This window comes from Sorex fumeus, unplaced genomic scaffold (genome assembly GCF_029834395.1).
Source record: "Sorex fumeus unplaced genomic scaffold, SorFum_2.1 ptg000037l, whole genome shotgun sequence".
Taxonomy (NCBI): domain Eukaryota; kingdom Metazoa; phylum Chordata; class Mammalia; order Eulipotyphla; family Soricidae; genus Sorex; species Sorex fumeus.
In genome coordinates, this window is record NW_026606094.1 from 14202123 (window position 1) to 14214884 (window position 12762).

General features: G+C 44.5%; 1 protein-coding gene across 2 annotated transcripts in view; it reads left to right on the forward strand.

The window, feature by feature from the left end:
- Positions 1–9352: 9352 nt before the first annotated feature.
- Positions 9353–12762, forward strand: part of CTTNBP2 (cortactin binding protein 2) — a 157567-nt gene continuing 154157 nt past the window's right edge. For both annotated transcript variants that reach the window (XM_056118605.1, XM_056118606.1), the window contains exon 1: positions 9353–9557. In XM_056118605.1, coding sequence (XP_055974580.1) covers positions 9477–9557 — 81 coding nt within the window. In that variant the 5' untranslated portion in view covers positions 9353–9476. The remainder of the gene's footprint in view (positions 9558–12762) is intronic.

Below are 12762 nucleotides of genomic sequence, written 5' to 3' on the forward strand. Positions count from 1 at the left end.
ATGGGATGCCTTTACCCACTGCTCAAGTTCAGGGGTCTTGAGCATATTCAGTTTAATTCCTTCTTTGACTCCCCTCTTCAAATATTAAATTCTGGGATTAAAGCTTTCCAGCAGCATTTTATGCATTGGTATGGTTCCATTGGGTGGGCATGGTGAAGGATTAATTCAAGCAGAAAACAGGAGGCAGAGGTGCCTTGCAACCCAGATCACATCCTGCCAATCAGATGTTCAGTGGTCAAGAGGTAAGGGATTAAATCTGCCAAAGTGAGGTCCTTAGCAGAGAGTGAAGACAGGAACAAAATCTCAACTCAGCAGATCCTTTTTTTTTTTAATGTAGGAGTACTGCTATTTATTCAACCACTGATTAAGCTGATTGAACTGGGTTTGAACTCCACATTACTTTTTTTTAAAATTTTTTATAATTTTATTTATTGAATCACTGTGAGAGCAGTTACAAAGCTTTTAGGTTGAAGTCCCGGTCATACAATGAAACACCCATACCTTCACCAGTGCCCATTCTCCACCCCCAACAACCCAGTATACACCCATCCCACACCCTCCCCCTACCTGTGGGGCAGATGATTTCCACATTACTCTCTCTCTCTCTACTTTGATCACATTCAATATTTTGACACCAGACCCACCATTATTATTTGAGATTTTACCCCAACACTCAGATCTGCTGAAAAGGCAACCGTAGACAATTTGCTCTCTATTGCTGGTTATGAATAACATATGATGTCGCGTGGCTTTAGTAGTGGCCGCGCGATTTTGAAATTCCAAAATTTTAACACTTAAATCTGGAGGGATTTCTGCCAAAACCTGCTGGGTTCAGAGATTTGCTCCTGAGTATCTGGGATCATGGCCGTTAAGTAGCTTGATCAGGAGCCAGAAAGGCCATTCGTGGGCGATGACTTGGGGTCTCGTTGGGGTGGAGAGGACAGGACCGGCTCCACCCCCATCCCGTGAGGCCCAAATGTCTCGTCACTGTGGGCCCAAACCTGATTGTCCAATGGCCTCTGGAGGATGGCGGCCACTGAGCCGCCTGGGGGAAGCAGGCGGAGGGACAACACCCTTTCCCCCCTGGGGTGGCCTGGTGACAGTAACCTTCTACAGATTCCAGAGGCATTTCTGCCAAAAGCCACTGGATTTTGAGATTTGTTTCTGAGTCTCTGGGATCATGGCCGTTAAGCAGCTTGATCAGGAGCCAGAGAGGCCGTTCATGGGAGATGACTTGGGGTCTCGTTGGGGTGGGGAGGACAGGACTGGCTCCACCCCCATCCTGTGAGGCCCAAAATGTCTCGTCACTGCGGGCCCAAACCTGACTGTCCAGTGGCCCCTGGAGGATGGCGGCCACCGGGTCACCAGGGGGAACAGGCCAAGGCACAAAACCTATTCCCACCTGGATTAGCCCAGCACTGATAACCTACTGCAGGGATTGGATGCATTTCTGCCAAAAGCCACTGGGTTTCGAGATTTGTTTCTGAGTCTCTGGGATCATGGCCATTAAGCAGTTCAACCAGGAACCAGAGAGGCCATGCCTCCAATTATATAGCTGAGCCAGAGGTGGTTTGTGGGTGTGTCTCCCACATACCTAACTTTTGGCCATTTACTTTCTTTGTAAACTTTGCCCTAAGGTTTTGGGAGTTGGCCAAAGGCACGGCAGCAATTTTGGGGTATCTGGAAGTCTAAAGGCACCATCAGGCTGCTCATGGAACTCCACATTACTTTTTAAAAAATTTTTTTAATTGGATATTCGTGAGATAGATCATTATAAAGCTGTTCATAATTGGGTTTCAGTCACATAATGACCTAGCACCCATCCCTCCACCAGTGTACATTTCCCACTGTCAGTGTCCCCTGTCTCCCCACCACCATCCCCCAACTCCTGGCCCCCTACCCCCAGCCTCCCTTTATGGGAGGCACTTTCCTTCTTGCTCTCTCTCTCTCTCTCTCTCTCTCTCTCTCTCTCTCTCTCCTTTTCCTTGTATACATTATGATTTGCAAAACAGGGACTAAGAGGTCATGGTGTTTGTTCAAGACATTCGGTATTTCTATTGGGATGGTAAAGCTGGAGTAGCTTTTCAACTGGGTGGCCACTTTGGTGTGTGGATGTGACTTCCGAGGCTTCCGGAAGTACAGGGAGGTGGAGGAAGGTAGCTCATCCCGACCCTGAGAAAGCCTGGAGATTTCAGTCACAAAACCCGCATACCAAAATTTTCAGCAGATTATATCTTGGTGGGGTCCATACTGAGACGGTGGAGTCAGGCTGGGAGTATTTTGGATTGTGGAAGCAAGTGGCTGCTGGGGGTCTGCTTGGGCAGCCACAGGCCATCCCACCGCACTCTGGTTTACACTGGTCTGTTCAGCCATTCCTGCTTCCGAGTTTAACTGTGGCTTTTGATCTCTTTCGAGATTTATTATTAATGGGTCTCTGAAGCAGGGCCTGCAGTAGAGCTTACAGATGGTGCTGGAGTTGGTTTGTGGGGGTGACTGCCAGTGTGTCCATGAGTATTGGGAAGTGAGAAGAGGTAGCCCACCCCAACTCTGGGAAAACCTGGAGATTTCATTCACAAAACCGGCATACCAGAATTTTCAAGAAATTATATCTTGGTGAGGTCCGTCCTGAGACGGTAAAGTTAGGCCAGGGTATAGCAGCAATTTTGGATTGTGGAAGCAAGTTGCTGCTGGGGCGTCTGTTCAGACAGGCCCCAGGCCAACCTGCCCCCCTCTAATTTATCCCAGTCTGTTCAGCCATGCGAGGCTCCAAGCTTAACTGCAGCTTTTGATCTCTTTCGAGATTTATTTATGGGTCTCTGAAGCAAGGCCGGTAGTAGATTCAGCAGATCCTTGATGAAAATGATACTAATGCTGGAAGTGATAGATCCTGAGCATTAAGTAGTGATTGTCTAAACAGGACTGATAGGAAGCCTACTGTGTGCTTATTTTTGTTCTCCCCGTAAATATTACATTGCAAGCACAGAACTCTCCAATAGTTAACTGTTTCTTTAATTGATAGAATAAGTCACTTCAAACTGTTTTCACCTTAGGGTTGATTTGTAATAAATGTGTTTCTTTTTTATTCTACAGGTGACTTTACCTTCCCTTAGAATGGCAACAGAGCATCAATGCTTTTCCCTTTCAGTTCGTTAATCACAAATATAATCAATCTGTTAAGTCCTATTATTGCTGTTGTTTTATAAATATTATGAATTAAATTTCTGTTGTATTTGTTGGCTAATTTAATGCCTTTTGCTAATACATGCATTATTTCTTTTCAAATAATGGCCTCACAATTCTAAGTGATTTTAAATGTTCTCAACTGATTTAACTTCATTAAACAATGTCCGTTGTATTAAAAATCTTTTGTCAACATATGAAATTTTAGGCAGTGTAAGGTGAAATTTGTTTAAAAATTTCAGAATCATCTGAAACTTCCCTGATTTATACAACTTTCTTGTTTGTATAAAGCGAATAATTATGATTTTCTGGACTTTTTTTTTGCTCATTTATTTAATAATTTTACTTTGGATATCAATCCATTTAGAGCTTTTCTTTTAAATTTTTTTTTACTTTATACAGTAGTTCACAATATTTGATTACATTTAATATTCAAAAACCAATCTCACCACCATTACACCTTCCCACCACCATATTTCGAATGTTTCCATCCTGAATCCCAACTCCTACCCCAAAGCAAAACCAAAATAATTTATTTTGTATTGTTTGTTATGAAAAACTGCTGAAAATACTACAAAAAAATTTTCCTTAGAGAAAAGAGTGTGAAGATTGTTGTATTTCACACAGGGACCATTAAGCCCTTCTATAAGAGATCACTAACATGTTGTTAATCTGCACTAACATGTGTGCATATATATATATACATATATGTGTGTGTATGTATATATGTATATAAATATCTGTAAAAAATTTCTCTATAAGATTGGTTGCATATTACTTTAAACCCTATCAAATGTGGTCTGATACTCTTGGAGTATGCGTGGTATAAGGTATGAGTTGTCCAGGAATAGGTTCATTTGTGTGTGAGGCTCAGCTTGAGCACGTGGAAAGTGGCCGTGAGCATGGTGGCAGTTGAGTTCTGGAGATTTTCGGCTGCTGGGACTGTGTCCCTTGGGACAGGGAAGGGTCTCAGCTGCCCCCTCCGGGGCATCCCAAATAAAACACCTTGGTGTGGGGTCCAGCGGCATAGTTATGGCATATATTGTGTTATGCTCCATTTAGAGCTTTTCTCTTGCTTTTTTGTATCTTTATTGACTTGTTCACAAACATCCATCTGCATATTTATTGAAGACCATCATTTTTAGAATCCTTATTAATTCTTGAAACTCTCCTTTTCCTTTTGAATGGAAAAATACATAGCCCAGGAAACTTCTGCTTTGTTTTTATAGCTTACTCTGTACTCCTAGTAAGAGGATAAAAGGATTCGATCTCACAACCTATTTATATAGTTTTAAAATTTTCTAAGAAAAATAAATCTCACTATAATTAATTGTCTAGTGGTATAAACACCCTTGCTTTAGTGGTTGCCTAGTAACTACATACCACAGACTGTGTGGTTACAAAATAGGCTGAATAAATGGAAATATTCCCATCATTTTCAATTTAGGCAAATGAGGGGCAGAAGTGGACCAGATTCTTTTGTTGAAATTGTTTTTTCCATAATCATTTCGCATTGACATATCCCTCTCTAGTAAAACCTACACTTGTAAATGACTTTTACAGATAAAAGTCTAAACTAACAAGTACTGATTTAAAAATTTTAAAACGTTTCATAGAACTGCTCCAGTGCTTTTATTATTCTATATTAGCTTCTGTTTCTATGCTCAGAGTGACTAGCTTGGGGAATAAAGTTCACACTGTGTCTTTAACTCTTTAATATAGTCTTACATTTAAACATCACTGCAGCAATTGAATGACCAAATGCAGTTCCCAGCTAGCAGTGTTATTCAAAGGGGCTAGGAATGAGTATAATGTATTATTTGTGTTTAACTTTGGCTTGCTTTTTACCTAGCAGATTTAATTTCCTAATTATCTTTAGCTTTAGTTTAGGTAAAATTAACTTGCATCTCCTTGGTGCACACCAACTGGATATGCTGGAGGAAGCCTTCCAAAAGCATAGATTTTTGACAAGAGTGACTAACTAGATTAGGGTTAAATGTACTGAACAAAATCCACTATGAGTTGAAGCACATGTAGATAATGACATGTTGACTATAAAGGAATGAAGTTAGGTCAGATGAAATCAAGTTGTTGATAATATTTTGGTCTTCAAAACATGTGAGAGATGCAGGGCACTCAGAGCCCGTCTGTGTTCTTTGTTCGAATTCCTCATGTGAAGATTTGAGGGTTCGTCGATTGGTTGCCAGGGTATAGACAGGGATAAGCATGGTCTGGAATATTTAGATTGTATAAATATAGCCCTGTGGATGCAGTCAGAAATGATTTGCTACTCAGTAATTTTGTCATTTGGCAATATGGAGACATGATAACATATGGCTTGCTCTTTGGAGTTAATGTAAATGTTGTTATTTGACTAAAATAAAGAATGTTCTTAATTCCTGGGGGGAAATGGTTTTAGGATGTGTGTATGTTCCTTTATCTTCTCTCCTGGAAGGAAACATCCTATTCTATCATTATGAATAAATCCCCAGGTTTTGGGTTTAGTGGGTTGGAGGATGTGGTCGGTGAGGTCAGGGCCATGGTTAAATCAGAAAACCACTTAACTTCCCAGTCGAGTCTGCATTCCTAGATGCCGCAGCCCGTGTCTCTGGTCTTAACAGAGAATCCTGAAGAGTGCACTCGAGCTCGGCACAAACCCTGCTGTTCTAGGATTCAGCAAATAATTTCAAATTCTTTTGTTCATGGATCATTCACATCGTATAGTCAAATGTTAGTGCAATGCAACTGTTTTGTCTGTGTGCAATACATTCAATTACTCTTATTCCAGTTAGAGAATATTAAAGTGATATTGCGTTATAACATCATGTAGATGTTATATATTAAGCAGGCTTAAAATGCACATTGTTAATCAACCTCTGTCTACACTATATCAAATTTATCACTATAAATCTAGATCTACTCTTTACTATAAAATTGATCCCTGTCAATTTACCACGTAATTGACTATTTCCCTGGCCCCTTACTTATAATGATAATTTGGCCTATAAACTTGTTTATTTTGGTGGAGTTTTTCTTGGGGGTAGTAGAGTTCCTAAGCAGTGGTAGAGGATACAGGGACTACTCCTTGTGACATGGGCTTAAAGGTTTAGGGCCGGGTGATGCAGACCTAGGAGGGCTGGGAATCACAGGGGCCACCCTGTGATTTAATTCGTTCATTTTTTTTTAACTTTACACATGAGTGAACTCATACATTGTCTTTCTCTGACTGAGGTTACTAAGCAGAATACTCTTTAAACCCATCTGTGTGACTGAAAGTGGCAGGATTTCAGCATTTTAAATTGTAGAACAGTATTCTGTAGCACTGTAGCACTATCCTCCTGTTCATCGATTTGCTCAAGAGGGCACCAGTAATGTCTCCCAACAAATTGTGAGACTTCAGTTGTGTATATATACCACATCTTTGGCTGATCATTTCTAGATTGGCACTCAGATTGTTGAATGGCTGACTATTGTGAATTGTACTTTGATGAAGGGGTGGGGGTAGGGGTCCTCTATCTCTTCACAGTGGTGTTTTTTAGAATAAGTACTGCAAAGCGAATAATTAGGTTTCTTCCATGATAATGCTGAAATGTAATGATTCAAATTAAAATTCATCATTCATGTTTTTAAACAGGGATTTCTTTTCTCCTGCTTATGCTTCCATCCCTCTTGTTTTCCTCAATTTTTAAAGAAATTTTTGGTCTAGTGCTGGGGTATCTTTGGGGCGGGGGTTGTGGTGTGTGTGGGGAAATCACATGGCTTTGTTTTCAGAAAGTATTTAGCAGTTTAAGGAAACCTCAAAAGATTTCTCTCTGGTTCCATCCGTTCACTATCCTTTCAGATCTGTTTGGTTTCCCTCTTCTATAGAGCCTGTCTTTGGACAAAGAAAGTCTTTCAGAAAGAGTTAAATCCCAATCTCAACACAGGCTAATTCTCAGGAGAAAATTTAAACCAACAAATGTCCTCCAGGTGGAGGAGCAGCTCAGGCCAGCCTCTGAGGAGGGGAATAACTCCTGCTGCACTGTTTATCTGCAGCCCGATGACTGTCAACTCTCACCAGTGGCAGCTTTAAGAGAAATACAAAATGACACGTATTCTCCTTCTCAGGGTCTGAATTTTGGCAGTTACAGAATGTACTTTTCAATGATTCCCCTCCCCCCCCCAAATTGTTTACTTTTTATTTGAAGAAAAGAGGAAAAAAAAAAGGAGGCCAGAGGAAAGTAGTAGTTCAGAGTCTGATTCCTTGGTGCTGTCACTCTGCTTAGATTAATGGGAACTATTTCTTCTCAGTGATTTTTTTTTTAAAAAATGAGCTGCAGTATGACATACATGGGATTTGCTTCCCAGAGATATTGTTTTGTCATATTCCCATTGTTTAACATCCTGGTGAATGGTATATCTTTTTCTCCCTCTCCAGAAATGAGTCAGTTAACTTTTTGGTTAGCAAATCCACCTCAATATGAAGCATCAGTATCAAGACTACTGTGAAGGCCAGAGAAATAGTACAGTAGGCAAGGAATCTGCCTTGTACACAGCCAGTCAAGGTTTTTAATTTTAGCACTCCCAGAGCCCCCCCCCCCCAAGGTCTGCCAGGAGTGATCCCTAAGCTCAGAGCAAGGAGTAAGCTCTGAGCACCACTGTGGCCCCCAAAACAAACAAAAAGAATATTTAAAGCCTTGTAATGTGTGAAAATGCAGCTTAAACAGAACAAAGAATGTTTTTGGTTCCTATTTTGAAGTTTTGAACAATTCCAGAGCAAATATTTTATAAGCAAAGGCAGTATACTGAACAGAGATGGAAGACACAGGCCTGAGAGGGAGTAACAAGACAAAGAAAATAAGTGAGCCCATCTGTTTACAGAATTAATGGTGGGGGGAGGCGATTGCTAAACCCAGGACCTTTGACACTTAACCTCAGGTTTCAGGTGAAAGTTCTTTCTTGATGTACACCTCTTTCCTGAAGGAACATTTTACAATTTATTAATCAACTGCTTTCACAGTCTTTGCAGAAAAAATTTTCTCTGCCCTAGTTTGTGTCATATTTAGATCCAATTTGGAAAATGAAGCAATTAGATTGCCCAAACCTTTCATTAAGTGCCTGTCATTTAAAAAAAAAAAAAGAAGAAAAAGAAGCTTTGATCTACAATTCTTAGTCGGGACAGCCCAGTCATTCATCTTCCAGAATTTCAAGTCCAGGATTTGGTTGTGATTTGATTTCATTTCTTGGAGACACAACTTGAATACCTCCATTTGATATTATGCTTTCATTACATTTCAGGGATCTAGAGATTTGGGAACGTCTGTACCATATGGTCTTGATAAGGCGATAGATTTTTCCCATCTTGGGAATTGGCAGGAAATGGGTAGGAACTCAATCAGAAGTGGAAAGGAAAATAAAACGTTGGGGTCTCACTCATCTCATTAAATACCTTTGGAGATGTGGAATTCCCATAGAATCAATTTTTTTGGGGGGGGGGGAGAGAGAGAAAGAGAGAGAGAGAAAGTAGTAGGGGTGGATTTGTTCTTTGACATTGTGTCTTTAAAGTAGAAAATGCCATTTGAAATCATTGGTACTTTACATTACTGGGTGAACGGCCCTTTAGGAAAGATTCCAGACTTGGGGCCAGAGAACAAAACAGTACCTGGTACCTTTCTTGGAAAGGAGCACATCTAGAAAGGGTCTGAGTTATCTGGGAATTTGCAATGGTTGGGAAAGCAAGCTGGGAAGCCACACAAAATGAAACAAAACCAGCAGGGTGAGAAGAGCCCAGCTAGTTGGTAGCCTTGCAAACAAGCAAACAACAACAACAACACAAACGTAAAGGGGGACAGGGACCTCGCGCGACCCCCACGGAGGGAGGGGTGGAGGGGCTGCATGGAAGGTTGCAGGGGGTGGGGGGGGTGGGGGGGGAGGGGACTCTAGGGACTTCAACTTCAAGGCCTGATGCTTCATCCGTCTGGAGGAGCCGTCACCTCGGGGCTCGGAGATCCCTTGCAGGGGCAGGGGAATCGCTCTCCCGCCCTTTCCCGCTCTTCTCCCGCAAAGGGTAGGTAGCCCCCGCGCCAACCCTCGCCCGGGGCCAAGCCGGGAGCAAGCCTGGCGGGCGGAGGGGCGGGGCGTGGGCGGGGCACGGCGGCGGCGAGGGGCGGGGCGCGGCGGCGAGGGGCGGGGCGCAGCGGCGGCGGCGGCGGCGGTGGCCGGGCAGTGAGCGCCCGCGTCCCCCAGCGCCGCGCCTGCAGCCGCTCCCGCGCCCACCGCCGTGGCGAGCTCGCGTTCGGATCCGCTGGAGCGGGAAGATGGCGACGGACGGCGCGAGCTGCGAGCCCGACTTCTCCTGCGCCCCGGACGACGCGGCGGGGGCCCCAGCGGAGCCCGCGGTAACCGGGGTTGGCGCGGGCTGGGCGCGGGCTGGGGGGCTCCGGAGGTACGGGGCTCGCGCCGCGGGGTTCCCGGGGCGCCCCCTGCTCCAGGGCTTTTCCCCGCAGGGGGTCCGCACGTCGGGGCAAAGGGGGAGGGATGGGGGAGGACGAGGTGGCGGCGGGGGGCCTGGGTACCCTGCGGGTATCTCTGCCCCACCCCGCGAGAAGCCAGCCTCCGTCTCCCCCTGATCCGAGAGCGCCTTGCTGGGTTCTGGGGCGCCCCCACCTCCCTCCGCGGCGGTGGGCTTTGGGCCCTCCTGGCGCGGGCTGCGGGGTGTTTCCAGGAGAACTTGACCCCCCCCCCCCATTGTTCGCCTGTCGCTGCGCGTGTGGCCGTGGGCGCTTGTCTCGGGGTGCCGGGGCGCCTCCAGGCGGGTCCCGGGAAGAGGCAGAGGGGGAGGCGGGTCCGTGCGGAGCAGGTGTGGAGATGCGCATTGTGTGTGTGCATGTGCATGTGCGTGTGTGTGTGCATGCATGTGCATGTGCGTGTGCGTATGCATACGTGTGCATGCGTGTGCGTATGCATACGTGTGCATGCGTGTGCATGCGTGTGTGCATGTTTGCATATGTGTGCCTGTGCCTGGCGTGCGCGGGGCCCCCTGAAGAGCGCTGGCGCTGGCGCTCCGACTGCCTGTACCCTATCGCTGAGTGGGAGTTCGGAGGGGTCAGCCCTTGTTGCTTCCAAAGAGGATGCAGCGAAGTGAGGGTTCAGCCTCGGCTTTCCACGCATTGTTCTCCGCGAGGGGTCCAGCAGCCCCGGGGAGGTTTCTTCCCATCCTTTCCTACCGTCCACTGCCACTGCCTCCGAGTGTCGCTCGGCTCGCTCCCGGTTCGCAGTCCCGATCTGGCAGGAGATCTGGATTCGCACGGGCTGCCCTGGAAAGGGGGCACGGTCGCGGGGGTGTGGGAGGGTGCCCCCAGAGAGAGCTTGCGCTGCCCTGCGGAGACCCGCGGCTCCCGGAGCGCCCCCGCGCTCCCGCCGCTTGGGGCGAGCATTGCGGGTGGGATGAAGGGCGCGGGGACCCGGGGTTCATGGCCAGGGCGGCCCCGGGTCTGGGGGTGTTGTGGAGAGGGAGCGGAGAGATGTGCAGGGAGCTGCTTAGGCTGGGGTAGGAATTGTAAAGTAAGAAGGAGGGTTGCTGGTCGCCACCAGTGAAACGGGCACGTTTTGACTTGAAACTTTTAGGAAAATTGATTTTTCATTGTTCGCAATGGGGAAGGGAAAAAAAAAAGTGAACTTTCTTAAGCTTTCACTTGGAAACTGCCCAGTTACATGTGAGAATGTGAATCTCCACTCCAAGACGCAAGGAGGAAGCTGGGCTTTTAGACAACCTTAGTTTCTGGGAAACTGAGACCTTGGGGTACCTTCAGGTCCTAGAGATGGAAAGGGGAGGGGAGAAAGGAGGTGTGTGTGTGTGTGTGTGTGTGTGTGTGTGTGTGTGTGTGTGTGTTAAGTCTGGGCTTTCACTGTCCTCGTTATTTTCATACCAACAACACACCAACGCACACCTCCACTCTAGGGTCTTTCAATTTAAATTATTTGATTCGGTTGGATTGTAGATAGAACCTTGGGCACCAGGTACATGTGTGTTAACAGGGTCAGTGCTCCCTCTCAGCTGTTGGAAATGTTCAGGCCTCCGGTTTTTCACTGCAGATAGGAGGGGACTTGATTGTTTTACCCTGCTTGATGGAAATAGCTTTGGTGGGAAATCTGTGAGAGTGAAACTCCTTTGTTATTTCTTTGGAATCCTTTTGGAATCTGAGGAGAGACATTATGGAGTTTTAAGTCTATTAGTGTGTGCATGTTTTTTAATTTTAATATTACTGTTAAGTAAAATTTTGAATGACTATGCAGTCAACTGGCATTTTATTTTACTTTTTGCTTAATAAGGTATGGTCTTTTCATATCAGCCGCTTGGCTTATAGACTGATTTTAAAGTGAAAGAAAAGCCAGGGCGAGGATTGATGGTTGTTATTATAAGTGCTCCTTATATAAAGACAAAAAATTTACAGACATTTTGAATGCATTTTGGGTGTGTGGCAACCATGGACTTACTTTTTCATGTAGTTCCTATTTGGATTTAAGAGGTTAGCATCATTTCAAATCGGTTTACATAGTATGCATTTTTGTATGTACATTTGGCAGAAATGAGCCAATGAAGGATCGATCCAAAGCAGTAGGCTATTTTTGAAAGTGAGTGTTTCCACTAAGTTTTGACTATTTAGATTGTTGCTTAGAAACAAGTTTAATTTATAGTTTTCAGCTTAATATGATTTTCAGTGGAGTGTTTTAAATTTAGTTTGTCAAGATCCTTATTCTTAGCTGTTTAAATCCTGAAAACATCCCAAGTATAAAGCTGGGTAACAGCTCCATTATTCAGTAGGATTGTATTAATAGTCTTGCTGTGAACCATGCCAGATACCTGGGTTATTTTCAGTGTGTTAGCCAAATGTGATGACTTTTATAGGCTTATTGCTATTTCTACTCTGAAAATAGCTCCTAATGGATATGGCAGTATGGAAAACAGAGAGTGTCTTGATTTTTATTGTCACTAATGAACTTAGAGTTAAGGAAAATAAAGATCTTTTTTTGGAGCTAAGTTTGGGAAGCTGCTCACCAATTTTATCATTTTTTTTTTCTGGAGCAGTTAATGGCAGAGAAAAAAATGTCATGACAAGGAAAAACCTAGATTTTTATTAAAAATGGTCAATGAATGTTGAAAAAAAAATGAATAGCTGCATCTTGAAATTTTTGTCTCCAGGTGGCAATATGAAACGTAAACCCAATGAAAAGAACCTTCTTAGCCTATTTGGCCAACTCCTTTCAGCTGTGCAATTATGCCGACATGGAGGCAGTAAAGTAATGAAAATTTCACAGCATAATTTTTAAGTAGGAACTAATCAGATTTGCCACACATTACCAAATTCTTCCCCAAGGACAGGCATCATAAATAACATCTTCACCTGTCTAAAGTAGTGTAGAAATCCAGGGAGTCCATTCAACGAAGATGGTGCCATGAGAGGCATTAATCCTCTGCCAAGTCTTGGGGAGGAGGCAGGGAAGAGTCATGAATGGGATTTCCATGTAAAGATCTGGAAAAATGGAAAACATACTACCAAGGGAATGCATTACCTGGTCTGGAGATGCAAGATGACCTGCTCA